This window comes from Setaria italica, chromosome I (genome assembly GCF_000263155.2).
Source record: "Setaria italica strain Yugu1 chromosome I, Setaria_italica_v2.0, whole genome shotgun sequence".
NCBI lineage: Eukaryota > Viridiplantae > Streptophyta > Magnoliopsida > Poales > Poaceae > Setaria > Setaria italica.
Genome location: NC_028450.1, coordinates 13,921,945 through 13,947,017, shown reverse-complemented (window position 1 = coordinate 13,947,017; position 25,073 = coordinate 13,921,945). Strand labels below are relative to the sequence as shown.

Genomic DNA, 25,073 nt, shown 5'->3' with positions numbered 1-25,073 from the left:
CTCCGATTAACTGGCGACAAGGGTGCAGCAACATGCATGGAGGCAAAAGGGGAGGTGAGTGCCCCATGCCGGGCCTTGATATGGAGTAGGTAGCCAGAAATTTGGTAGTAGAATCATTGGCCATGATGTGCGGGTGAGGAAGTGGCTTGGCTTAGGTTAAGCACCTTGACAGGCTTGTGGATGGTGATGGAGGAGCGATAAGGGCGGGATGGGTCCAGAGTGGCGAGGATCATGGTGGGGCATCGGAATTTGAAATGTTGTAGGGGCGACTTTGCCTACATGCAAGACAGAGGCAAGGGTCGGGGAAAAGGGAGGAGGGAGCTGAGGATGATGAGTTGGTCCCGCCTATTGGTGAGGGAAGGAAGGCGGGTTTTGGCAAGGTGCTTCCGTAATTGTGCACCTGGTGGGCTTCATTCGTTTAGTAGAGGCACCATGGTGTTGGGTTGGAGGAGTTGGGCCAGGGCGGAGAGGTAGTAGGTGTTGATATATTAACGATCATGAATAAATCCGCTAGCGCACGGATATACTATTGTAGCATTTCACCCAAGATATTCCCAAGGGTATTGTATTTTCCAAAGGAAGGCGGGTAGGTCAAAAGAGTTTACTACGCATATGAGTATACCATAGATGGATAGAGACAATACTCAAGGCAAGGGTAAGATAATAATAGATAAGTAGTGTGACACACATAAGAATCATCTCAAGATAACTAAGCTAGGGAGAAGGACAAAGAGTTAGCTCTAGGTTCATATGTACTTCCTATATATTACACAGATCATACATGCATAACATACATAGTATAGGACTCAGGCCATGCACCCAGGCACACACGAGGAGACAGTAATGTGTCGGTTCCACCCGACAAAGTTACTGCTAATTTTCGAACTCCTACAACATACCCGAACATGGGATATTACGAAGGACGAACAGGGCTATCACCACCTGCCGCCTATCCCTCGGCCCGTGGGGTAAACTCATATCCAATGAAGCTAAGCAATCCAAGCACCATGCTTGCATTGATAACAACACTCCAGCCATCTCGAGCTATTGTGACTATGAATGAAGCCGCCATAAATATGGCCATTGAACCGATGTCGTAGCATAGATCAACTAAGCTATACAAGGTATATACGCACACAGAGTATGTATCGAAGTATGGTCTCAAGGGATACATAAGAGTATATAAGCCTATACTACGATAGCAAGTGTATACGACTAGCATACGAGCGTATAAGCCTAGCACATCAACATAGCAAGGGTATATATCTAACTCATGCATATAAGAACCAAGCACAACACTATATAAAAAAGATGTATACTTTGAATAGAATAAAGTCAACCTAGGAAAGTAAGATACAAGAGCCATACCCTAGACTCCTAGGAGACCTGGAACCTGAAGTAGAGCTACTCTAGCCTAACTCCACTAACTTGGAAACTAAGAGGGAGAGAGTGATTCAACTTGTGGTGTGTGTAAGAATGGAAGGGGTGCCTTTTTATTTATAGGCTCCAAGAGGTGGTTCTGCCAAGGAATCTTTAGGGAATATCCCATAACCAACGTAGGGGGTCCGTCAACCGTCGCCACATGAAAGCTGATCAGCAGAGGAGCCAGAGGCTGTTTAGCTGATCCAAGGATTCGGCCGAACCCCTAGTGGCCTCTCGTGCAACCTCCTTCGCGTGGTAGTCTAACATGTGGGTCCCAATGGTGGTTGTGTGTGTTATCCGGTGGATTAAGGTGGTTGTGATAGTTTGGGGCCCTTCAATCCATGGGATGCACACATGGCAACCTCCCATTAGTTGGGAGTGTGTTTTTTGGATCCATAGAATGTTCTTTCTCCATCCTTTTATGTTATTTCACCTGCAACCAAATATTCTCAAGGACAAGTGGAACTACATTATTCGAAACTAAATATGCGTGTAAGAAATGTCAATCCTCATTTATTCTTGAGTATATTGACGGTCATATTTGGTACTTAACGACCATCAATAGTAGGCCAGGAAGAGGTTGCCTTGAGAGAAAGGAAAAGGGAGAGATGAGAGAGAGGTTTGGACTAAGGCTTAGTTTGGCATGGCTCCAACTCCAAACTCCAGGCCGGAGTTGGGTGGAGCCAGCCAAACACCCCAACTCCACTATTTTCTAGAGCAGCCCAACTCCATGGAGTTGGTGGAGCTCTAGTTCATTTTCTTAGAGCACCTCTTTCCCAACTCCAAACCCCTTCGAAATGAACCTAGACGTGGAGTTGGAAGGTAATTACCAACCACTGCCGCTGATTACACAAAAAATGGTTCGCTCCTATTTCCTCTACACCCGACGCCTCCAACCTTATCCACCCGATGTCTCCCCCCATACACCTGACACTTCTCCTACCCGCCGCCACCGCCTCCCCCGCCAGCCAAGAGGCCCTTCACCACCTCCATCCCCCACCCTCCCATCTCCCTCTCCTTATCCTTCCAGTCTAACCACCGCCCCTCCTCCCAACACTGCTCGCTGCCTGTAGAGGGTCGTCATGCTGCAGAGCTGAGAAGGGCCGCCATGCGCCTGTTTTCGCCTCGAGAATATGTAGCGGACCCGAGCAAGGCCTCCACACCTTGTTGCGCCGTCATCCCACGACGTCGGCCACCCGTCCGGCGCAACCGCGCCCCAGCCACGCTACCATCCCATGGGCCGCACCCCCGTGCTTGCTCAACAAGGGCCTAGTGGCAGCGCGAGGAGGTCTGTCTCATGCGAGGTGCATGGCTACCTAAGGAAGAAGAAGATGGGAACCAGAGGATGACAGGTGGGGTCACGAGTTGGGGGGCAAGAATGGCAATTCACCTCTCAAAGCCCTCTTTCTAGAGCCATGGGCACCTTGCTAGCCAAACACACCTCCTAGATAGCTCCAACTTCACGTGGAGCATGCTCGAGCTGGAGTTGTGAAGTGGAGCAAAAATCTGTGGAGTTTGAGCTATGCCAAACAGAGCATAAGAAATACCAACAATCTCGGACTTCAGGATGGTACAGATGACCCTCCTCTTGAGTTAGCACAATATTGATGACTCCTTCAACGGGTCAAAGTTGTGACAGCGTGGAGGAGCATTTGGCGAGTCGGATGGGATAATCATCCGCTTAGCAACTTTATTGAACCGTAATTTTTCTAGCAGACTTGTCAAGTTTGGAATGTGGGATAGCAATTCTGTTGAAGATATTCTTTGCGCTTGCAGGTGAGCGTGACATCGTCCGATACATACATAATGGTATATCTCAAGTAAATGTAATTTTGTAATGGCATCACTCCTGTTATGCGAATAATAATGGTGTGGCTAAAAAACGTGGGAATTATAATAGCACATATCCAATTAATCAATAATCCGGAGCTCCAAATCCAAAAAAGATAAACAACTATGCAGGTTCTGACTTCTGACGCGTGGTCCCAACCACCACGGTTCCACCAGGTCTCCTCTCTTTATTACAGGAAGAACACCCTTCCTACATAAAAAAACAGGAGAAATCACCATCAAATAAAAAAGAAATGTTTTTTAATTAATTTTAGTTGGTGGTGCCTGCCGTCTACCGAGTTGAGGGGGAAGAGAGAGGGAAGGGGTCGGAGAGGCCAGGAGGGGGAGCCTGCAGCCACCATGGATTCCGACCTCTGGATCTCGCGCCTCATGGCCGCCAAACGGCAGTTCGCCCTGCAGCGCGCGCAGCGCCAGCACGCCACCCCGGCGTCCCATCACGGTACCTCCTCCTCGTTTGTTCATCCGGCATAGAAAAGACCCTGGCGATTGTTCCGACGGGGCAAAATTTTCCAGATTGGGCTGCACCGTTGGCGCGGCTTCTTTGTTGAATCTCGATTCCCCTCTTGAGGGATCGGAAGTTTCCGTCCTGACCGGTTAATAGCTATTAATTTGAGCGATTTTTATTGGATTTACGCGGTGACCACCTAAGAAAGGTTCGATTTGCAGCAGAAATGCGTCTCAGTTCCGTTCCATTTCTGTTACATTTGGGGGCGTAGGTACGGGAAACATAGAGAAGATTTTGGATATAGCTTGACTTCTACGACCGGAAAATTAAGCTCATATAAATAAACTTCTCGTTCAGCATTTCAATTCTCCTCCTTTATGCGAGAATTATTACATTTATCTAAAAGGTTGAGGCTCGAACTAAATTGCTTGGTATGTGAAATGTTACAATCCTTTTAATACAAGATTTATATGAAAGGCACAGTTCAGTTGTCATAGCTCTCAGCAATCTACAGATGACAAGGTTAAATCTCAGAAAAGTATGCAATAAATCTACCTGATGTATATTTCGGAGAACTGTGTCTATGACACTTCGACACAAAACACAGAAACCATTCCGTTGAATTAGTGATTGGATTGGATTGCAGAATCCTAAACTCTGTTGTACATTTAAGTTCCTAGCATCGATTCTTCTAATCCTTTGAGATGAAAGTGTAATCTTCCAGAAATGGTCTTTATCTAAAAAAAAGATGCAATCTTCATTTTTATTTTTCCTTATTGTACTTTCTGTAAACCTGTTTTTTTATTACTTTGTTTATATTGATAAATAATACACTTGCAGAGCGGTTTGGTTATGATGATATTGAACCTGAGGACGAGGGACGCTCAGACTTCTCATGTCCTTACTGCTATGAAGATCATGACATTACATCTCTTTGTACCCATTTGGAGGATGAGCACCCTTTTGAGTCTAAAGTTGTGGTAAGTTCAGTTCCTTCGAATTGTGTGTGCTTCTTTTATTTGGTATGTTTACAAGGAAATGTAGATTGAACGTTTACAGGGAAATTTAGATTGAAAGCAAGTCAAATCCGTACTAGTAACATTCTGTGCGAGATCCAAGAACTAAGAAGTATAGGTGGTTTTCCATGGTTGTGCTATAAATATGGTCATATTTAGCTACCAGTTATTTATGCTGCATATCCATATGGTTTGTTTTGTCCACAAATTGTTATTGGGCACTGTATTGTTGGTTGTTCTATTTAATGTTTGTTTAATATAATTTGAACAAAATATGTTTCTTATGTGTTCACATCAGAATATTAGTTCATATTTTTATTCAAAGTAATGCTTCTCATCCTTAGATGATGAAACTAATAAGCACTGAAATAGCATGGTCTTGACAATATTTACATCACCTGCAAGCTTACTCAATGAACCTGAGCTCATCTGTCCGCGAACTTGATTGAGTGCATGTAAATACCCCATGAATCACGATAACTCTAGTGCTTTAGATGATGTCAAGCTTTAAACATAGTTGCACTGTTCTACCGTAAGGTTTAAATTAGGTAATACACATAATTGCATCCAGGAAATTAGGCAAGGCACATTAGTTTCTTATAGGAACTATACTATGGGGGCTATGTTCATTGTTGGTAGGCAATGGATGGTGTTTATCTAGTGTCTGAATGGCATTCAGCAAGGACTTAGAAGCTGCTTTATACAAGTACCTATGTGTATAAGTCATGAGCTTATATACTCTGTACCGTGAGTTAGATTTTCCTTGTGACACTCTTGAGCATAACTCCCCACCAATGTGTACAGAGCCCCAGGCACCCATCCACACCCACACTCGCATAAGTAGTTTAAGTGAGTGATAGTTCCAAAATAAACACAATCATCCATCACATTCCTGTTTGACCTGCTAGAAAATAGTGACGTGTTGCTTACACTGTTTTTGGTTATTTGGCTAAATGCAGCTCCCTTGTTGCAGTGAACCTTTCTTTCTCCACATCTCTAAGCACTGCCACCACCATACTGTATCACACAGGGGAAGGTTTAACCCATCATACAGGTTTAATGTCCATGGGGGAAGTTTGTTCAATGGCACTTGCCAATTTTTTATGTCCACCAATATTTGCTTTGTTTTGAGTTTTGACATAAGAAATGGCTTTATGGGATTAGATTCATTTCGTTGCAACTAGCCAATTAGGTTTTGCAAATTGGGTGCTTAGAGTACATAAAGCACTCAGTCATTAAAGTCACAAAATGTGGGTGTGCCGGCAAGTTTTCTATTCTTCTCGGTAGTACTGAAATATTCAAAGAAAAGAATAAAAGATGCCTTCGAACATGTGACAATTAAGGTCTTCTGAACTTGAGTGGAGCTAAAACTGGCTGAGGTGCTGTAAAATCTTGGACTGCCTGCCTATCTGCTCATGAACATATAATAAGGTGCACTATGCGAATATTTATTCAATTTATGAAAACTTGAATTTAGCAGATGTTTGGTATACTTGATAGCTAGCATGCATACAGCTTGTCTAAGTGATTCCCATGTAGAGCACACTTCTTCCAATTGCTTATTTGTTTGATCTAGCATTCGCTTAATGGTACTATAGACTGTTTTCTTTTTGTTGGGCAAGGACTGTTTTTAATCATATATTAGAAGTAACATTTTTTTTCATTGTCTTTCAAAGTTGAGTGTATCTTGGAAAATCCCATATGTGGCTTATTCTAAGCATAAGCTGAAGTTGTGGCCAAACTGATGGACACAAAGCTTCAGCTTATGTAGGGGAATAAGGTGGGCTTGACACATTGCCTCTTCCCTAATTCACACCCCACCATCTTCTACTCAAGCAAATTGGCCTATGGTGCTTTCTACGTAGGTTGCATCAGATTTGCTCTATCGCATTGTGGTGTGCCGTCAGAACCTGAGACCTTAAAAAGTTGCTCAAGGGTTTCTTGGCAATGTCTCCTTGGTTGTGTCCTTTTATTTTCTGTGGCATGAATATGAACTAAGTCTCTAGGGGGCGTGAGTGTTGTGTCTGTTTGTGTGTACGAATAGTCATGTGTGCGAGTGGTGCTATACTCTTCTTTAATGGAATGACATGCAGATCTCCCACGACGTTCGAGAAAAAAAAATGAGCAAGACATGCCCACAAGGTTGTTGGCCTTCTGCCAAAACTAGATTCTGTTTTTGCCTGAGGGGCTTATGCACCATAAGTTTGTGGCCAAAAACCACAGTTTTTTTGTGGGGCTTATACACCATAAGCACAGAAGCTAGCTATTGGCATTATGAACAGCTCAGCCCATTGCATCCATTATATATGTAATATATTGTACAGTTCCTAACCTCACTTTTATACTCTCCGTAGGCTTGCCCAGTTTGCTCAGCCAGGATTTCGAAAGACTTGTTGGATCATATAACTCTTCAGCATGGCTACCTGTTTAAAATATCCTTTTCTTAGATGATTATGTCTTTATAGGCAGTTTGCATTGGTGTTGTGGAAGTGTTTCTTGAACTGTAACTTTCCTTTGTCTCCTTAATAATATGCACCTGCAAAGACATCACAGGTTACGTAGAGTTGCTGGTTCTGGCAACCACACTCTCTCCTACGCAGGGAGAGATCTTCAGGAGACCTACTTAAAGGTGCTTCTTGGAAATAGCGGTCGAAGCAGCAGTACCAATACATCTAGTTCAGTCACTGATTCACTGCTATCGTCGTTAGTTTTAAATTTATCTTCAACAGAAGCAGAAGAAACGTCAAAATCTTCTGCTCCTGCTGTGGTCGAAAATAGTTGGTTTAAAAGATCACTACCTTCAAAGACTTGGAAGATAAGGTACAATCCAATTCCTTTCCTGCCTCTTATCACTAGTAGTTTGCTGTACTTCTGCATGTTATGTGGCTGTTTTTTGGGTTTCTATGTCAGGTGAAGTTTCTTTTAGCCTCCTTTGAATGAAAATGCTAAGCCACAAAAGACAAAGCCTCCTTTGTTATGTAGCAATCTTAATGTTGATTGCTAAGCCACAAAAGATAAAACCTGTTTATGAACACTTAGCTTAAAGCTGCTTGAATCATCCACATTAAGATTGCTGTTATATGTGGGTTAGAGTCAGCTTAATAGCTACCTAGTTAGCTCTTTACTTCCTTTTCTGATTAGACTAGAACTTAGCACAGACTGGATACATTCTATATGCCAAGTTATTGTGCTTATAGATTATGAACTAAACGTCTTTGGAGAAGCTATTTTGTTAAATCCAGCCCGTTCTGTATGCCAAGTTTGCGTGCTTATAGATTATGAGCCCACTGCCACGATGGAATCCAGATTGGTGCATGCTGGCACCATTGCTTTTGCACTAAATATGCACACCAAACCAAGATTAGTGATATATCCTAGCTCCCATCACGTTAATACCTTATTTGCACCTACCATGCAAGTTCATGTTCTGCGCTGCAATTTGTTCCGTGCTGAATGATTAGCTTACTTATAGAGCTTCTCTGATAAGCTTAATCCCCCTTTCTACATATAAGTTTAAGGTCGAATAAGCATGTCTGGAGTGTAAATTTATGAGACCTGTTTAATTATACTGTTCTTCCGTTGTGGAATTAAGTTTGCTTCATATCGAATGACCAATGCGAATGTCCAATGTTGGGAAACAATGGGCGCTGTAAGTCCTGTACCACATCCAGCACTGCTGGCTCTCATCCAGCCCTGAAGTTATGCTTTTCAAACTGTAGAGGATGTCAATAAATCAAGTATGCACACAATCAAATCTTGTAGGCATGTTAAAACTGTACCATAATTGCATATTGCTTTGGGTTGTGTAGATTATGCACACTATCAAATCTTATAGGCTTGTTAAAACACCATGGATCATCAGTTATGTCTACATAGATGAAATACATTACTACGATAGGATTTTAAACTCCAATAGAGAGAGCTGCATTAATGCAATTTCTTCTTATAGTGCTGCTGATTCCAACCTTAGTCATGAAGAGAGGGAGCAGAGGAGGAGGCGAGCAGCAGTGAGATCAGCCTTTGTACAGCATATCCTTGTCACTACCCTTTTCGATGACTAGCAGAACAGAGCTCATGCACCTGAATCATGTGGGCCTTTTGCCCACTCATTTATCTGGATGAATAATGAGCTAATAATCTTCGGTATCTCGAAGTTGTTCATCCGACTGAGGCTGGTACCTGATTCCATGAAGCTCGACGATAAACTGAAGATGCGGAGGGCCTCTTATATGTTATGGAAGCAGCTCTGAACCTTTGTTTTCCAGATCAAATTCAGACTGCTAGGCTATTGACTAGTGTTCTTATAGTAGAGTCTTAATGTTTTTTTCATTGTATTTCATTCTGTGCTGCAGGTGTCGTACCCTGTCTAATTTGATTATTACTATGGACATTTGAATGTTGGCTTTCCAACTTTGGTATATGCGTATGAAATCTGTCTGCCAAATCCTTTAAGTTCGTTTCTTTCAACAAATTCCACAGGATGCGAGTGACAAGTCGATAAAATCCATGTGGCAATGTTTTGGAGCCTCTTTTATCGCTATCAGAATGAGCTGTCTTTGCAAATGTCTGCTGTCATAAGTCAACTTCCATTCGTAAATGTATGATGTTTTTCACAATTGGTCTCGAATGCAACTTCTAACACTATGTTTTGGATTAACTTGGCAACACAAAGTCGTATAAACTTAATATATCATGAAAGTACTTTTTTTCAAGACTAATTGAATAATACCTTCTCTTTAATCAATACTTCCTCCTCCATCCCAAACTATTAGTTGTTTGACTTTTCTAGATATCAGTTGTTTTGACTTTTCTAGATATCTAAGTGGGACGGAGGGAGTAGTTGAAGTAAAGAGTTTTAGGGCCTCATGTAGATGGGGTGGCCAGGAATTTGGGATCTCCGGTTGGAGGATGCACTAACCGCAGATCCAAGGGCAAGTTCCTCAATCTGGACTGGTGATGAGAGCAGCTGTGCCCATCCACGGATAGAGGCTGCAATATTGTTATTCCATCTAAAAATGTAGGAAATGAATCCTTCCTTGCCGAACGCGGATCCAAGCCCCCTAACCTAACGAGTTGTTTCATATATCTGAGCAGATAATTTGTGGAGCATTATATTCAGGCGATAAGAACTGAGACTTATTGTAACTGTCACAACTCAGAATTCATATGCACTAACAGCAGTATTAATCAGACAAATTGTTCCTACTATATGTAACCTACAACTCAGAATGCACCGACATCACAGCTAGCTGCTTCCAGCAGGACACATTAATGTACCGTCGCAACAATATATACCTCTGATCACAACGTAGGATAGCAACTTAACAAGGCAAACTTGCAGAGGTGACACAAATTAAGCCCAAAAAAAGAGAAACTTTCATGATCAACACAATGATCCAAGAATTACTTCAAAAAAACACAATGATCCAAGAAGTCTCACTGATGCATTACCTAAAATACCCAATACACCATATCTACACAACATAGCAGCCCTAGCTTATACAGGAAGTCTCCCATCACCATAACGCAGTTCAGTGTCACAAACAGGCAGCTAGCAAGAAGATGGCTAGACAAAGTTAAAGCGTAGCTGATACTGTAATGCAAATGCAACCAATAGTTGACATCCTGATATGGCATAGGCTGCACAACACCTTAAGCTACTTGTTCTGTAAGATATTGACAATCCCTTGAATGTCTTCGGTGCATGCAGTAAAACCTGAGAGGGGCAAGTTCTTGGTCAATGGCATATAAACACACAGTATAGTTCTATGCACGGAAGAACTGAAGAGGCAATGTGGGAAGTGGTGGCAGTACCGTTACCCAATGCTTGACGCTTACTGTCTCTCAGACCATTCGTGTTCCAAACCTGTTGATCTATCAAGTTCCCAGTCTCGGTTCTTTTCTTTTTCATACCTATTATTTTCTGCTGCAATACTGGTATCGCCTTTGCAAGATCTGCAGGTTCAGCACAGTTGACTATTCATACTTTCTGAACCAGGGCTAACTAGATTGACTGGAGATTGAATTGATAAAAGGGTAGATATGTTCTATCCAGATTAAAGGTCCATGTAAACTTTGTAATTGATGTCACACATTCTACAACAATACCGCAACAATATCGAGGTGTTACATGAAATAAAAGACTAGGAAACATTCAAATGACAGAAGTGACAGAATCCACAATTTAGGTTCACAAGTTTTTTTTTACCAGTTTTCTTGCTAAAGGTAACGCATGGAGTGAAAAACTTCGTGCAATGGTCTTTCTTCAGTATAAAGGAACAGTAGTCACCATGTCTCAGTGCTCTATTGTCTTTCAATGTGAAACAACTATGTGGAGGAAAAGAATACTGGTTCCCTAACATGTCTTGGTCCCTCCGAAAAAAATGACACCAAGCTGCTAGGCACCAGCATTGCGAAAGAATTGCATGTGGTATCAAATTGTCAAACAAGTTGGTGAAGGGAAATCATTAGCATGAAGGCCTGTTCTCAAATAAATAAATAAATGACACGCAGAAGACAGCACCACTTCTCTAAGGTATAAGGATAACATCCTCCTCAATAAGTAATGTCCAATAAACAATTGAGCAGTTTGGAGCTCTGATCAGGTAGACAAGACAATGGATCCCGTAACACCTTACTGTGTACATAATAGTTTTCCAATTTTATCAAAAAGAAAAACTAATATTTCACATGCTAACTTTGGTGAACAACAGAAAAGTTCAACTATCTCTGGAAATACTGGACAGAACTGATAACTGTAATAAGAATTGATCAAATATTGTACCATTCTCTGCTTCCTTTTTTGGGTTAAACTACTGAATATAATGTCATACCTTCAAAATTTTCCTGCACAAATTTGTCATCAAACAACTTTTGTATCTCAGCAATAGCAGAATCAAGTTTTCTTTTGTACGTAGTTTGATTTTCTAATGAAGACATCTCTCTTTGAAGATTTTCAGATTCCTTGTTAGCCTGACAGAAAAAAAAAGGTGAGAAACACTAGCAAACATTACAGGAATAAATATATCATAAGCTAAATCAGAACTAAGGTGCTTACACTTTCGAGCTTTCTCCTTATGGAGTCAAGTTCGACATCCAAATATGAATTAGTCCCATCTTTGTGTGAATCTTTTGCACATGAATTATCCTGATGAAAGAAAAGAAGATCATATATACTCATCCGCATTACCATATCTTGTGAGGTGAGGAAGTGAAGTGAATGTGAAAGAAAGCACAGTTGGAATCAAAGGCTTATTTTGTAGTTACTGCAATCTAGCACAAAGTTAAGCTAAACCGATATTCCACATATATAGATAATTTTCAGATCAATGGAAACAATGGTATTACAATTGTTGCATTCACCAGAAACACTGGTTTCAACAACATCAAATTCACAAGTCTATGAGAGAAACTATGTTAACAAAAACTCAAGTATTTCAGCAGTTTAGTAAAATGTCAATATTGAATGCACGACCTCTTGGCTTTTATGACTGCACAAGAGTATGTGGGCTTCTGTAGTTGAGTGTTTACACCAATAAACTCATAACAGATTTCTAAACTATGAACCTTCATAAACAGGGTTTTTCTGTTCCCCTTCATCTATAATGAATGAGGAATGATGAACACAATTGAAATGTTGCTACAGAAGATCAATGCTAAATTTAACATGTTTGAGACAAATCTGTTACTTTGGAATATAAGGTACGTACATCTTCAGGCACCATAAAACCTTCAGGTATATTGAAGCAATGTTCGAAGCAGTATTTCTCCCAGTTGGTCATTCTCTTATCCAGTGCATTCTTTACAACATGGCGAATGCCATTTAATCCCTACAGACAAAAAAAAACACACTTCTACTTATCAATATGGTCCTGCTGGTTCATAAAATAATGCAATAAGAGTTTACGTGATTAAGAATGCTATCAAAAGCCTTTTACAAGAGAAGAGATGATAATGAATGGCAGCCTAAGTAAAACAAATTATATGTTAAAGAAATTAATGCATGTTGTGGAACATGAAGTACACAAGTTAACTGCCTAAAACATTTGAAGCGTCAAAGCAGCTAAGTGCAATCCTGCAATTGGAAGGCTAGTGCACCATATAAAGTTCATAATATACTTAATGAAGCCATGCTTTCCTGGTCCTGTCTTTCTTTGCCATACAGCACTGTAAACAAGCAGATACTGAAACACCGTAGCTTGCAACAGGTCAGCTAGTGATCTCCACTACATAAGAACAATCAAGTCAAACAAAAGTGGCTTAGTGGGAAAGGAACGCTATCTGAGGACATGTGGTTGTGATATGAATTCTTTTTTTGAGGTAAAGTTGTGATATGAATTCTGGCGCAGTGGAATTCACAAGACAGGAACATGAATCAGCTGAGGACAGGCAGTTAACTATCCATCCATCCCCAAATCTAATCCGCGATTTGGGCTGTATCGAATCATGTTGCGGGAGCCAGTCACTTACCCGCTGGAGCTCCGCGGCTTTCTGGGCCGCTGTGGCGGCGCCGAGGACCCCTGGTGCGGCCGCTTCACTGGAGAAGAAAAGCGACAGGAAAATGGCATGTTAAAAAGCTGCCTGCCGGTCGGCGGCCAAGCGGGTAGAGAGAGTACCGAAACGAAAAGGGAAATCGAGGCGGGGATCCGCGAGAGAAGGATCCGGAGAGAGCGTAACTGGAGGCAGTACTCGAAGGCCTCGGCGCTGATGTCGGCGATTCTGTCGAGAACCTCGTCGACGAAGAGCTGCGGGCTCAGCCCCAGCGCCGCCTCCGCCTCCGCCCCCGCTCTTGGCGCGCTCTCATCGCCTTCTTCCATCGTCGCTCTCCTACTTCCGAGTCTTCTGAGCTCTTGGCTGGTGGGAGGCAGCGGATCGGAGCCGGGATGGTCGTCGGCCGCCGGCCGCCGGAGCCCGGTCGAGGGTTTCAAATTTCTCGCTGGTCACAGCCGCTTTCTTCTTGATGTGCCTTGTTCAGAAGAAGAAAGTGGATGAGCCTCGCGGGCTGTCCTAACTAGGCCTGATTCTGTTCATGGGCTAAATCCTATGGAACGCGTCCCAGCCCGTGACATCAAATTCCCCGCCCGTCCGTCCAAGGTCCTTTTTCATGGTTTGTCTTGGGCTTGCTTCGCTGGTGCGTTTTGCAGTGCTTTTTATTTGCCTGACTGAGGGCCTGTTTGGGAGCACATTCATTCACCAAAAATCACTTCACTCCACCAACTCCAAAAAAATCGCATCCAAACATGTTCGGCTCCAGCAATTCCGGCTCTAGGAAAAACGTGGAACAGGGGGGTAGATCCACGTTTTTGGTGGAGTACCTCAAGGGGTGCTCCAAAAATCTTGAATACAGACCTCGTCGTGGATTCTTCCAAGGGAGGGACGCCGAGGGCCGTTACACAGTACCCCTTCGATTCTGGTCAAAAGAAAATAGAACACCAGACCCATCCGCTACTCATCTGCATGCGCCCGACCTTGCGCCTCCGCCGATCCGCCGGCGGCGACTCTTCCGGCGAGATGGACGGGGACGGAGGTGCCGGACTGGGCGGCGCGTCGAGGGAGACGCCCGCCGGCCTGGGCGCCGCGCCGAGGGAGCCCCCCCGCCGGCCTGGGCGCCGCGGAGATGGAAGGGCCCGCCGGCCTGGCCGCCGCGCCGCAGGCGGCACCCGCCGGCCTTGCCGCGCCGAGAGCGGCCCCTGCCGGCCTGGGCAGCGCGTCGCTGGCGGCCCCCGCCGGCCTGGCCGGCGCGCCGAGGGCGGCCCCCACCGGCCTGGGCGGCGCGTCCCTGGCGGCCCCCGCCGGTCTGGCCGGCACGCCGAGGGGCGGCCCGGCCGTTGTGGGCGGCGTGACCAGCGTGACGAGGGAGGCATCAGGCATGGAGCAAGATCCGTCCAGGGGTGATTTCGGGGCCAGGATGATGGTGACCAAGGTCTGGCCGTCAGCGGACGAGGTCGTGACCGTGTTGGCAATTTCAGGGGTGGCGGCCAAGGCCGTGGCCGTGTTGGCCAGGGTGGCGGCCGTGGCCGTGGCTGTGGCGCCGGGTATGGCAGCGAGAAGGCATCAAAGAGAAACGCTCCTGACACGGTAATGGAAAAACTAACTCATGTAGCCAGTGATACTTGTATAATTGTTTGTCATCTTTCAGCTGCAAGATAGAAATATGCTTGTAAAGTCAATTTGGATAGCTGGATCAGGAGTGAAAGGCTTATGGTAGAATCTGCTGAGTTACTTTTAATTTTCCGTCGTGTCAAAGTTCATCCATGTTGCTTTGCATAATAGGCTCAGTGATCAAGCGCACAGTTTGCTGATCGTTTTACTTGATTGATCTTATCGATCTCAAGCCTTCTAGTTTTGAAAAGAACACTTGCTGCGCTAATAGATGTTAATTCGATTGTCGACTCCGGAACGGTCCCATTTATTTCCCACTTTTTCTGTCGGGATTTAGTGCGAAGGTGAAATGCTACGGTAAAGTTAGCATCTACCTGTAGTTGTTGTTAAGGCCCAATTGACCATTCCTTCTAAATATGATCATTATGCTATGTGTTTGGTTGAGACTTGGAAGGCTTTTTCCTTCCTGAATAAGCATTCCTTCCTGAATAAGCAAGATGGGTTCAGTTCGTATAAACTATTGGTGCAGGTCTAGATGAATGGGTTGGCTCAAGATTTGGAGGGACCACATCAATTTTGTTGAGCAGTCACATCATCTTTTCTTGGAAATCATTGCTCATGAAATGGCTTTGTAGTCTGAGAATTATTTTTTTTTTAGTTTCAGGACAGTTGAGTCATATATTCATTCGGGTACTTGTAATGTGTGGTAGCAAACTTGTATGCATACTTGCCTGTTATCCAGAAGGAATTCCATTAAGCCATAAGTGCAATCTGGTAGGAATCGAATTCTACTTGGGACCATTTGTATATAGTAATCTTGTGATTATAAATCCTTTTGAGTAGCTACACTAATGGTATTCCGAATGAGTCAAGGTTAGCTATTTCTGACCAGATTAACCAGATTTTCTGAACCTATCACATATGAAACATAGGGTGTATTTAGTTGCTAGTCTGCTAGACATCATGTGGTGCATGCTAAACTCTCCTATGAGCACCTCCGATAGGCAAGGTATTTGTACCGCTAGAAGAGTTATATGGATTGCATGTTATATGGATTGTGACTGAATAACAATTGTGGTTTTATCAACAAGGTCAGATTACTTTGAATGCTTGTACTTCAATGGACTGTCATATGTTATTCAGGGTGATTCAATTGAATGGACTGATGCAAACACGACGATCATATGTTCGTTATTTACCAAACAAGTTAAGAAAGGAAATAGACCGAACACTCATTTGAACTCAGTAGGCTATGATGAGGTCAGCAATGAATTTTTCAACCTCACTACAATTCGTTTGACCAAGCGGCAAATGAAGAACAAGTGGGATAAGTTAAAGACCGATTTAACGACTTGGAAGAAATTAATGAGGAAGCAAACGGGTGCGGGATGGGACAGAGCAAGAGGTGTGATTGATATGGATGATGAGTGGTGGAAGAAGGCAAGGGCGGTGAGTTCCGAAACTATTTTATTTCTGTTAAGCAATAGGTTCATGTCATTTTTTTTGTAAATAACGATGATGTCCTTGCAGGAGATTCCAGGTTGCGGCAAGTTTCGAAAAAAACCGTTGCAAAATGAGGAGGACTTGACAGTGATGTTTGCTGACATAACTAATGATGAAAGCGATTATTGGAATCCTATGAGCTCTAATTTCATCATACCACCAACACAAGAGGATGTTGACAACGGACATGTGAATGAGGTTCATGATGTCCCTGATGATTGCGACGATGACGGAGTTACTTGGGATGAAACAGATGAGGTCCAAGAGGTTACTCCTTCTCCTACTATTTTGTTAGCAAACAAAAGAATTCCACCAGCAAAGAAACAAAGAACTGGAACATCACAAGTTATTCAGGAACAAGTAACCAAGATTGCTGAGTCCGCTTCCTCTTTTACATCTAAAAAATTGGGTGAAGTAACTGTGCAACAAGTCATGGACCTTGTGTTGGAATGTGGGATAGGATATGATACAGATGAGCATTATATCGCCACAGAGTTGTTTGTGAAGAAGGACCAAAGGGAAATATTCATGACCCTGCCAACAAACGAGATTAGATTTAATTGGCTTCGCAGAAAGTACAATGCCAAGTATGGCAATTGAGGAATTGTGTCATTTTAATAATTCTTTTTTGTTCGTATGAACTATTGTTATTGAAACTGCAGTGTTATTTCAATTTTTAATTACTTGTTGGACTGAAGTATTGTCATTCAACCTTAAGTGTTATTTTAATACCAAGTACTTATTTTATTTTATATGTCATATGATCTCTTATCTGTAGGAAAGTGAGAGCGATAGTGATGACTCCAATGATGAAAGCGAGGTCTTTTGGAATCTTATGTTGGGTGCTGCAAAAATTGCACAAATATATGCTAACCTTTACCTTGTTAAAAACCCAACAAGGACATCTGGTGTAAGTGGAACAGGATGGCTGCTAGAGACAATGAAAAGTCCTGGAGAATGTCATAGACAACTACGTATGAACAATGAAATCTTCTTGGATCTTCATGGTGTGTTGGTGGGAAGGTATGGGCTGTGACCTTCTATGCACATTAGCACAAAAGAGATGTTTGCTATGTTCCTATACACATGTGCTGGAAACGAGTCTAATAGGAGAGCTCAAAATAGATTTAAGCATTCTGGCGAAACTATTAGTAGAAAATTTGATGAGGTGTTAAATGCTTTGATGGCTATGGCGAAAGATTTCATTCGACCAAAGAATCCCAACTTCCCCACAGTCCATAAAAGAAAAGAGATGACAAACGCGCATATCCACATTTCAAAGATTGCATTGGTGCACTTGATGGCACTCATATCCGTGTTGCTCTTTCACCTGATGAGCAAGTGAGATATATTGGAAAGACCGGGGTAGCCACTCAAAATGTACTAGCGGTATGCGACTTTGACATGCGTTTCACTTATGTTTCCACGGGATAACCTGGAGCTATGCATGATACAAGTGTGTTGTACAATGCACTCAGAGTGGATGAAGAATTTTTTCCACATCCTCCACAAGGTAACATGTGTTCAATTTGATATATGAATGTGATTAACATGTAGCATTAATCCATAACTCATATTATTTTTTTGTGAACATAGGCAAATACTACGTTGTGGATGCGGGATATCCTAATCATTCTGGCTACCTCGCTCCTTACAAGGGTGAAAGGTATCATTTACCGGAATGACATAGAGGTATTGAACCTAAGACGCCTATGGAAAGGTTCAATCGGGTTCACTCATCTATCCGCAATGTGATTGAGCGATCTTTTGGACTATTAAAAATGAAGTGGCAAATTCTTTGGAAGATGCCACCATATCCCATGTACAAGCAAAAGATGATTGTTGTGGCTACCATGGTCCTTCACAATTTCATTCGTGAGTATGGAAGTCAAGATGAAGACTTTGCTCGGTTTGATCATGATCCTAATTTTGTTCCTACAATACCGGAAAGATATAACAAATATGCAGTTTTGCAAGCGGCGTCAGATGGGTCGAATTCCGCACTCAACGCGCCAACTATGGATGTCTTTCGTGATGAGCTAGCCACCGCACTCTCTCTTACTTGGAACTAGTTTGTATTGGAAAGATTGATTTTGTACCGTATTTGTTGCAACCTTTCATTCGGTACAACGTTATTTGGTTCAATATTTTTTGCCATGGGAAAAAACCCTGAAGAAAGTACTGTACGCTATTTACTGTAGCAGCAGGAAAAAAACTCAAAAACACCTACGAACGGTACTGATGGCCTGGTTTTACTGTAGCAGCGGAAAAAAAATATAAACCATGCTAAAAACTCAACCGATCCAACCACCAAGGGCAGAATAGAACATTCCCACCAAAAACTCATATTCCTAGAGCTGGAGCACAACAATATGCCAAACACGTTCAACAACTCCATATTTTTCTGGAGTTGGTGGAGTGGAGCTGCAAAAGTGTGGAGCTGGTAGAGTGGAGCTGATTTCTGAAAGGTGGAGTGCTGCCAAACACCCCCTGAATTGCAGATGAATTGAAACCCGAAAAACATATCCATCTTCCGGAATCTTCCGATGTTTGAAATTCGTGCGCCTTCTGTGGGCCGCACGATCTCCTTCATCCTCCTTCACCTCCCCTGTCTCCCTCGTCTCCCACACAATCTCTCGCCGCCGCTGTCGGGGGAGGTTGGGGAAGGGTAGCTTGCCGGAGGGGTGGGAGGTGGGTGGGGGCGGCTCGATGGCGAGGTCGCAGCCGGGCGCAGGCGGTGGTCGAGACTGGCGGACTTAGGGTTAGGATTAAGGGTTCAGGTTTTGGGGGTTCTAATGGCCACCGACCTTAGAGAAGGAGGAGGAGGCCGTCGGCGGCGGTAGGCCTGGCGGTGGCGGTGGTTCGGCCTGCCGGTTGGGGCTAGACACCCGGTGGGCGGTGACCGGCGGCGGGGGTCATGAGCGGCGTCGGGTTAGGAAGGGTGGGGTGGAGGGTGGTGGTGGATGGCGGGCGGGCGGCGCGGCAGCCGCCGGCGGGGGTGGTGGAGAAGGTGGCGGGGGTAGGGTGTCGTCGGGGAAGAAGAAGGAAGGGGATAATGGGCTGGGGTGGGCTGGAAGATGATTTCCTATCTATCTTCCACAAGATAGATAGGAGCGCCCATTCAAACCTCATTTGGCAACTTTGATTCATCAAATTGAACTAGTTCACTCAGGCCAGTCATGTAGTGATAGGGTACGTTTGGTAGAGCTTCCAGAGCTGATTCTCTGCTAAATCCAGCAAAACCTCTACCAAATAGTTTTTCAGAGAGAAGTGATTCTATGAAATGAACTAAGAGGCTAGGAGCTGAAAGTAGCTTCTCCTCATTCTGTGAAGTGATTCTCCTTCATGATTTTAAGAGTTTATGTTAGAATCAAAGAGAATCATTTTCAGCCACAGAATCACTTCTTTTAGAGAATCTTCTATAGAGAATCAGAATAAGATGGAGCTCTATCCTTAGATGGACCGAAGGATTTGCATACATCAAATGCTCGTGTTGTTCGGTACTCCTGGAATGATAACATATGGAGCATTCATGTGACGAAAGAGAGGATACCAGGATATCAACACTCAAGAGAACATTCCTTTTACGCCTAAAAAATTAGACGCGCGACTACATTCTGCATCAAGCTACCGCGACTACATTCGACTACATTCATGACATTGCAACAGCATTGACCGTTTGGTCAACCATTGAAACCCTACAGGAACCTTGAGACCGGCCTGTTTGATTGTGACCCTGGCCAAGCTGCCTGGTCCAGGCAGCGAACCCAGGCCATCAATTTCGGACGCCTGGGGCTGGGATTGTTGCCTGGAGCCAGCTGCCTAGCCTAAGGGTCGGAACCAAACAAGCAAACAGGCCAATTGAATCAGACGCCCATCAACTCCAACAACAGCCAACCAAACGTGTACAGCAACTGAGCAACCAATATGAACATTACATTTACAGTACCCAACCAAGTTGCAGTACACGCAAACAGACCAATTGAATCAGACGCCCATCAACTCCAACAACAGCCAACAATAACATTTTGATGACCATGACATTTCTCTACAAAAGGGGGAAAATGGAAAACTCGCGAGGGTTCATCTATAAACATTATATCCTACCAGCTCCAGAACATCCCATGTTCGCGATTGGAATTTCAAATTTCTAATAGGATGAGATCAAGACACAAAAAAAGGATCAATAGGACATTAATCAAACTGAATATGTTAATTGCAATGTAATGACAATGTTGTCCATGTCTTGTTCCCAATTCCCTCTCAAGTCACCTATTGGGCTGTCTTGACCCATTTTTCTTGCCTCTATTTGGCCTTCTGGCTCTGGTGAACAACTAACACCTGCAGAGCAGGATGTAATAAAAAACTTATTTAGCATATCCATAACAGCATGAGTTATTTAATTTTGTGTTAGAACAGAAAAGCACCCTTCACATCAGAGATGAATTCATCAGGTTTACCTTGTCGGAGTCATCTGATTCTTTTGTCACATCTCCACTACCAGCTTGAATGTATCCCTGGAGTAGGACACAACCATACAAAGCTTTAGTGAAACATGCTATGCATGACTGCCTGGTTATATTTTACAATCCACCCAACATTTCTAACGGATGGTAATATGCTTGAAACGATGGCCTTTGGTCACAGAAAAGTGTTGTTTGGACCTCAACATGGTCTTTGACCACTAAAACCAATGATAATGTGATTGCAAAACACAGTAAAACCACAACATTATTAATATACCATCCAAAACAAATATGCAAATACTCATCAAGATATTAATAACAGAATTTCAAAATCCGCAAACATTCAAAACGACACTCTTTTTTATGACCAACGGGAAAATTTTATCATGTCAAAGAACTGCAGTTTATGTCCCATAACAGAATAAAAAATCAGTCAATTCAAATGTTAACAACCATACTGTTATTGAACGTGCATATGCCCTTGGCGGCAAGAAACTCACATGGGGAATGGGTGATCATGAGTTCAAGTTAGTAATGGCACTGAAACCTGATAATAAGCAACACACACCACTAGCGAGTACCACTATTGATTTGTACTCTTTTTAATCCAATCATGCTTGTTCAAGTAGCTGGAAAATCTCACGAACATGTGTTGTTCAATTAGGTTTTCTATTATAATACGTAATGTGATTAAAAGTAGTATCCAACTTGTTCCGCGTGATTCTAATATATCGTCCCTAAAGCAAAACATGAGGAAAAGGTACGGGTTATATTGCTAAACTTTGCCCTGTTTCTTTTCCCTTGAAAACTGCATGGCACACGGTAGTGCTTTTCAATTGGTGAACAAATGTTGTAAAAGCATAACATGGTAGGTGGCCTCCTTTGATCTACAATGAAACAGAGACTGGTGTGCACATGTGTACTTTAGTAGATCCTGAAACCAACAAACCAGGTTTATCTAATGAGAGAAGATACATTAGAATCTGCCATGTGAACCCACCTATCCGGTTATCCCTACTACAGGAGAACACATCCAACTATAACGAACATTCTTCATAAAAAAACTATAATAAACATCTGATTCCATGATCAACAACAATTAACAGTGCCATATGATATTACCCATACTTGAACCTAACCATAATCAAGATCCATGTGATCTCATCCCACCCCTCAGCAGCCACCACTGCATTGTGTAGGAGGATGTATTCCCAACACAGTTGATATACTTTTTTCTCCACATATAGCATATAATGAAACAACCAAGCTATCCTAGGTGGATATTTCTACACCTAGATGCATGCTTTCATCTATGTCTGCAGGCACAAATGGTCATAGTTAAGGATGCATACTGTCATGCTGACACAGACACGCAATGGCAATACAAAACATAATACAATAACAGATTGCACCCAACTTCATCAACTCACTCCCTGGATCATCAAAACAACAATACTTAACCCAAGAAAGTAAATCAACAGGTACACTTCAACTCAAGAAGGAAAACCAAATAAAAATACAATGTGAACCTTAACAAAACAGTACAGTGAGCAATCCCTGTATGTTGTATTACTTTTTGCTGAAGTGAAAGATGTGTATATTCCAGCACTGTGGAAATTGACTGTGCCTCCAAAGATCAGTGTTTTCATTTTTTTCTGGCTAAAATAAACTGCTTACCAGGGATATGCTGAGAGAACAGAAGCATCTGATAACTTGCTTATTTTATGGAGAGATTAAGTGCATCCATCATTTATTTTTTGGCTACATGGTGCTTAATGTCTGGTTGTTTACTGCAGACACGTTTGACAAATCTTTAGGGACAGATTTTTAATCTAGGTGTTGAATAGTTGAATAGTGACAATAAAAGTGTTGTCTCGATATAGTTACTTCTGCTGCCATATGAAGCTAATGGAAACTGCGAGTGGTTATATTTTCAGGGACAAGTTTGAACAGAGATGGAGAGATCTGGAGTGCAGTTCAGGTTGCTATTGAATGGGGGCAAAATGCGATCATACCATGTTGCTGAAGATGCATTGCGGAAGCAGAAGAAGGAAATTCCAAGGATTATGTGGAAAGATGCATCAAAGCAAAAGATTGATGTTGAAGTCATGGTCCTGTGTCTAAATCCAGTGCGTGTGGTAATATGAGCACTATCGGCATGAGTTCTAGATATATCAATAATCCAATTTCGGCTGCTAGGCCCTAGGTGGCTGTTGTTTGGGTAGCAAATCAGCTGAGTACCCAGTTTGAACATAATCTGCTTGACAGTATTGGGCCAGAAACTTAAAATACTGCATTGGTTTCATATAAATGGAACTAGGGGGGCTGCATTTGTTTACTAAAAGAATATAAAAAATCCTTCATTTCTTATCTTTGTCACTAGTGGCATCCTACATTTCTGTAAAAATCAGAATCTCTACAAGCAACCCTATCACATAGCTAGATGTGAGTTTCCAGGGAGAGGCAGGTCAAGCAGCACAATAGAGATACTGATACTACAGGGCACTAGCATGGGCATAAAGAGTACTCACTGATGTTGTTGCTTCTTTCTCCTTAAGCTTCTCCTTCTCCTTATCTCTTTGCAGCTTGGAGACAAGGCCAGCCCTCCTCTTGCCCTTGGCGATGGCATCCTCCAATTCAGACACCGCGGAGGGCTTCTTGTCGCGGACCTTCCAGATGTCGCCCCTGCGGATAAGCACTTTGGCGGCTTTCCAGCCGTCGATACTGGTGTCGATGACGGTGACGTCGGTCCTGCTGGTGCGCTCCCCGTCGGCCTCCGCAGCGCGCTCCGCCCGGCGGCGCTTCTTGGCCGTGGCGATCTTTTCCTTCTTGTCCTTGTGGGGGCGCGGCGGAGGAGGCAGAGCAGGGATCGGCTGGTCGTCGTCAGTCCTCGGGCGGGGCCGGGACTGCTTGCGGAAGGCCTTGGGCGGCGGGGTGCCCGGCGGCACGGAGGACGGGACCGCGAAGACGTCGGAGATCACGGCGGCGAGCTGCGGCTGCGGCTGCGGCGGCGGCGGCGGCGGCGGCTGTGGGGAATTGGTAGAGCTAGGGTTTGGTCGCGAGGGATTGCGCGGTGGGCGGGGCTGCTGCTGCGGCTGCTTGGGCTTAGCGGCGACCTTAGGAGGCGGCTCCCTGACGACTACGGCGAGGTTGGCTTGGTGATTGGAGGAAGGAGGCGGCAGCGGCACGGGCGGGGTAAGGGGCGGGGGAGGCTGCGGCTGTCGGCCCCCGTAGAGAAGGTCGTCGATGTTGAGGTGGGAGGGGAAGGAAAGGCCCTCTTTGGCGTGCAGCCGGTGGAGCCATACCGGCGTGCTACTGGCGGCGGCCGCGGCAGCGGTGAGCAGCGTCTGGCAGCACGGCATTGCCTTCCGTCCTCTCCCCTCCGGCTGCGACGGCGGTGGGGGCTGGGGGACGACTGAAGAAGAGGACGAAAAGAAGGAAAGGAACTGGGGCCCATCTCTGCGAAATAAATTAGTAAAAGGAAGGGGGCGATTTTGCACACATTGATTTGCCGTCTTTATGATTTTCCAAATAAAATCTCCTTTTCTATTATGCACACAATTAATGATACCACCACACCTAATACTGGAACCAGCGATGAAAACGGACGACAACGGGCGAAAAACCCCTTAATCATGTTCTGTCCCATATTTTTCCACCGGTAGCGGGACAGTCGGGAGCAAAACGGGAAGCAAGACAAACAGGTATACGAAAACGAACAAATATGGGTGAAAATACCGGAAACAGGATCATACACCGGGATGACACGTTTCAAACTACACTGTATCAATATAAACCTGTAAGATGCCTAGGCCAACAGGCTGCAATGCCACAATCACAAGCAGTAGAGCAGCACGCTAGCACTATGCACTGCAACTGAGAGCAAGCTCCCAAGCTAGCATACGCTGCAACCGAGAGCAAGCTGCCAAGCTAGCATACGAGTAGCACGCAAGGCAATAGCAGTATCAGAATTCATCCCAAGATGCTTTTGAAAATAAAAATAATCATCACATATAGCACTAGTTGCTCACGCATGAGCCTCCTGCCCCGCTGCCCGTGCATGCGCAGGTTCTGAGGCTCCAGCGCCGGATGTCGGCATCGAAGCTCGACCCTCGTCCACCACGTTCACTGATTGTAGGCGTCTTAAGGGCCTGTTTGGCTCCTGGGTGTTAAAGTTTAACACCCGTCACATTAGATGTTTAGATGCTAATTAGGAGTATTAACTATAGATTAATTATAAAACTAATTACACAAATGGAGTGTAATTCG

At 43.8% G+C, this 25,073-nt stretch overlaps 3 protein-coding genes across 4 annotated transcripts; 1 reads left to right on the top strand and 2 right to left on the bottom strand.

Annotated features, from left to right (window-relative positions):
* The first annotated feature begins 3,490 nt into the window (after positions 1-3,490).
* LOC101773140 (protein DEHYDRATION-INDUCED 19 homolog 4) lies at positions 3,491-9,190 on the top strand. Its single transcript, XM_004952261.2, has 5 exons — positions 3,491-3,712; positions 4,559-4,698; positions 7,089-7,166; positions 7,271-7,554; positions 8,684-9,190. The coding sequence occupies exons 1-5, from the start codon at positions 3,613-3,615 to the stop codon at positions 8,793-8,795; spliced, it is 714 nt and encodes a 237-aa protein (XP_004952318.1). The 5' UTR covers positions 3,491-3,612; the 3' UTR covers positions 8,796-9,190.
* An 897-nt stretch (positions 9,191-10,087) lies between these two features.
* LOC101772459 (protein MIS12 homolog) lies at positions 10,088-13,692 on the bottom strand. Of its 2 annotated transcripts, none has more exons than XM_004952259.4 (7): positions 13,411-13,692; positions 13,204-13,270; positions 12,444-12,563; positions 11,792-11,881; positions 11,568-11,706; positions 10,549-10,689; positions 10,088-10,450 (listed from the first exon to the last, which is right to left on the bottom strand). In XM_004952259.4, the coding sequence occupies exons 1-7, from the start codon at positions 13,548-13,550 to the stop codon at positions 10,392-10,394; spliced, it is 756 nt and encodes a 251-aa protein (XP_004952316.1). In that variant the 5' UTR covers positions 13,551-13,692; the 3' UTR covers positions 10,088-10,391. The 2 variants fall into 2 exon arrangements, with proteins under 2 accessions (XP_004952316.1, XP_004952317.1); XM_004952260.4 differs by having other exon boundaries at positions 13,423-13,692.
* A 6,552-nt stretch (positions 13,693-20,244) lies between these two features.
* Positions 20,245-24,228, bottom strand: LOC101772053 (circumsporozoite protein). Its single transcript, XM_004952258.3, has 3 exons — positions 23,336-24,228; positions 20,799-20,855; positions 20,245-20,679 (listed from the first exon to the last, which is right to left on the bottom strand). The coding sequence occupies exons 1-3, from the start codon at positions 24,164-24,166 to the stop codon at positions 20,644-20,646; spliced, it is 924 nt and encodes a 307-aa protein (XP_004952315.1). The 5' UTR covers positions 24,167-24,228; the 3' UTR covers positions 20,245-20,643.
* Positions 24,229-25,073: the final 845 nt, after the last annotated feature.

Excerpts from the sequence above, each read along its gene's own strand:
- LOC101773140 (XM_004952261.2), top strand. The coding sequence starts at position 3,613 with ATGGATTCCGACCTCTGGATCTCGCGCCTCATGGCCGCCAAACGGCAG. Across the intron at positions 4,699-7,088 it reads CTTTTGAGTCTAAAGTTGTG|GCTTGCCCAGTTTGCTCAGC; the intron begins GTAAGTTCAGTT and ends TACTCTCCGTAG. Across the intron at positions 7,555-8,683 it reads TCAAAGACTTGGAAGATAAG|TGCTGCTGATTCCAACCTTA; the intron begins GTACAATCCAAT and ends TTCTTCTTATAG.
- LOC101772053 (XM_004952258.3), bottom strand. The coding sequence starts at position 24,166 with ATGCCGTGCTGCCAGACGCTGCTCACCGCTGCCGCGGCCGCCGCCAGT. Across the intron at positions 20,856-23,335 it reads AGAAAGAAGCAACAACATCA|GGATACATTCAAGCTGGTAG; the intron begins GTGAGTACTCTT and ends GTCCTACTCCAG. Across the intron at positions 20,680-20,798 it reads AATCAGATGACTCCGACAAG|GTGTTAGTTGTTCACCAGAG; the intron begins GTAAACCTGATG and ends CCTGCTCTGCAG.
- LOC101772459 (XM_004952259.4), bottom strand. The coding sequence starts at position 13,550 with ATGGAAGAAGGCGATGAGAGCGCGCCAAGAGCGGGGGCGGAGGCGGAG. Across the intron at positions 10,690-11,567 it reads TGTGCAGGAAAATTTTGAAG|ATCTTGCAAAGGCGATACCA; the intron begins GTATGACATTAT and ends CTGAACCTGCAG. Across the intron at positions 10,451-10,548 it reads GCGTCAAGCATTGGGTAACG|GTTTTACTGCATGCACCGAA; the intron begins GTACTGCCACCA and ends TGCCCCTCTCAG.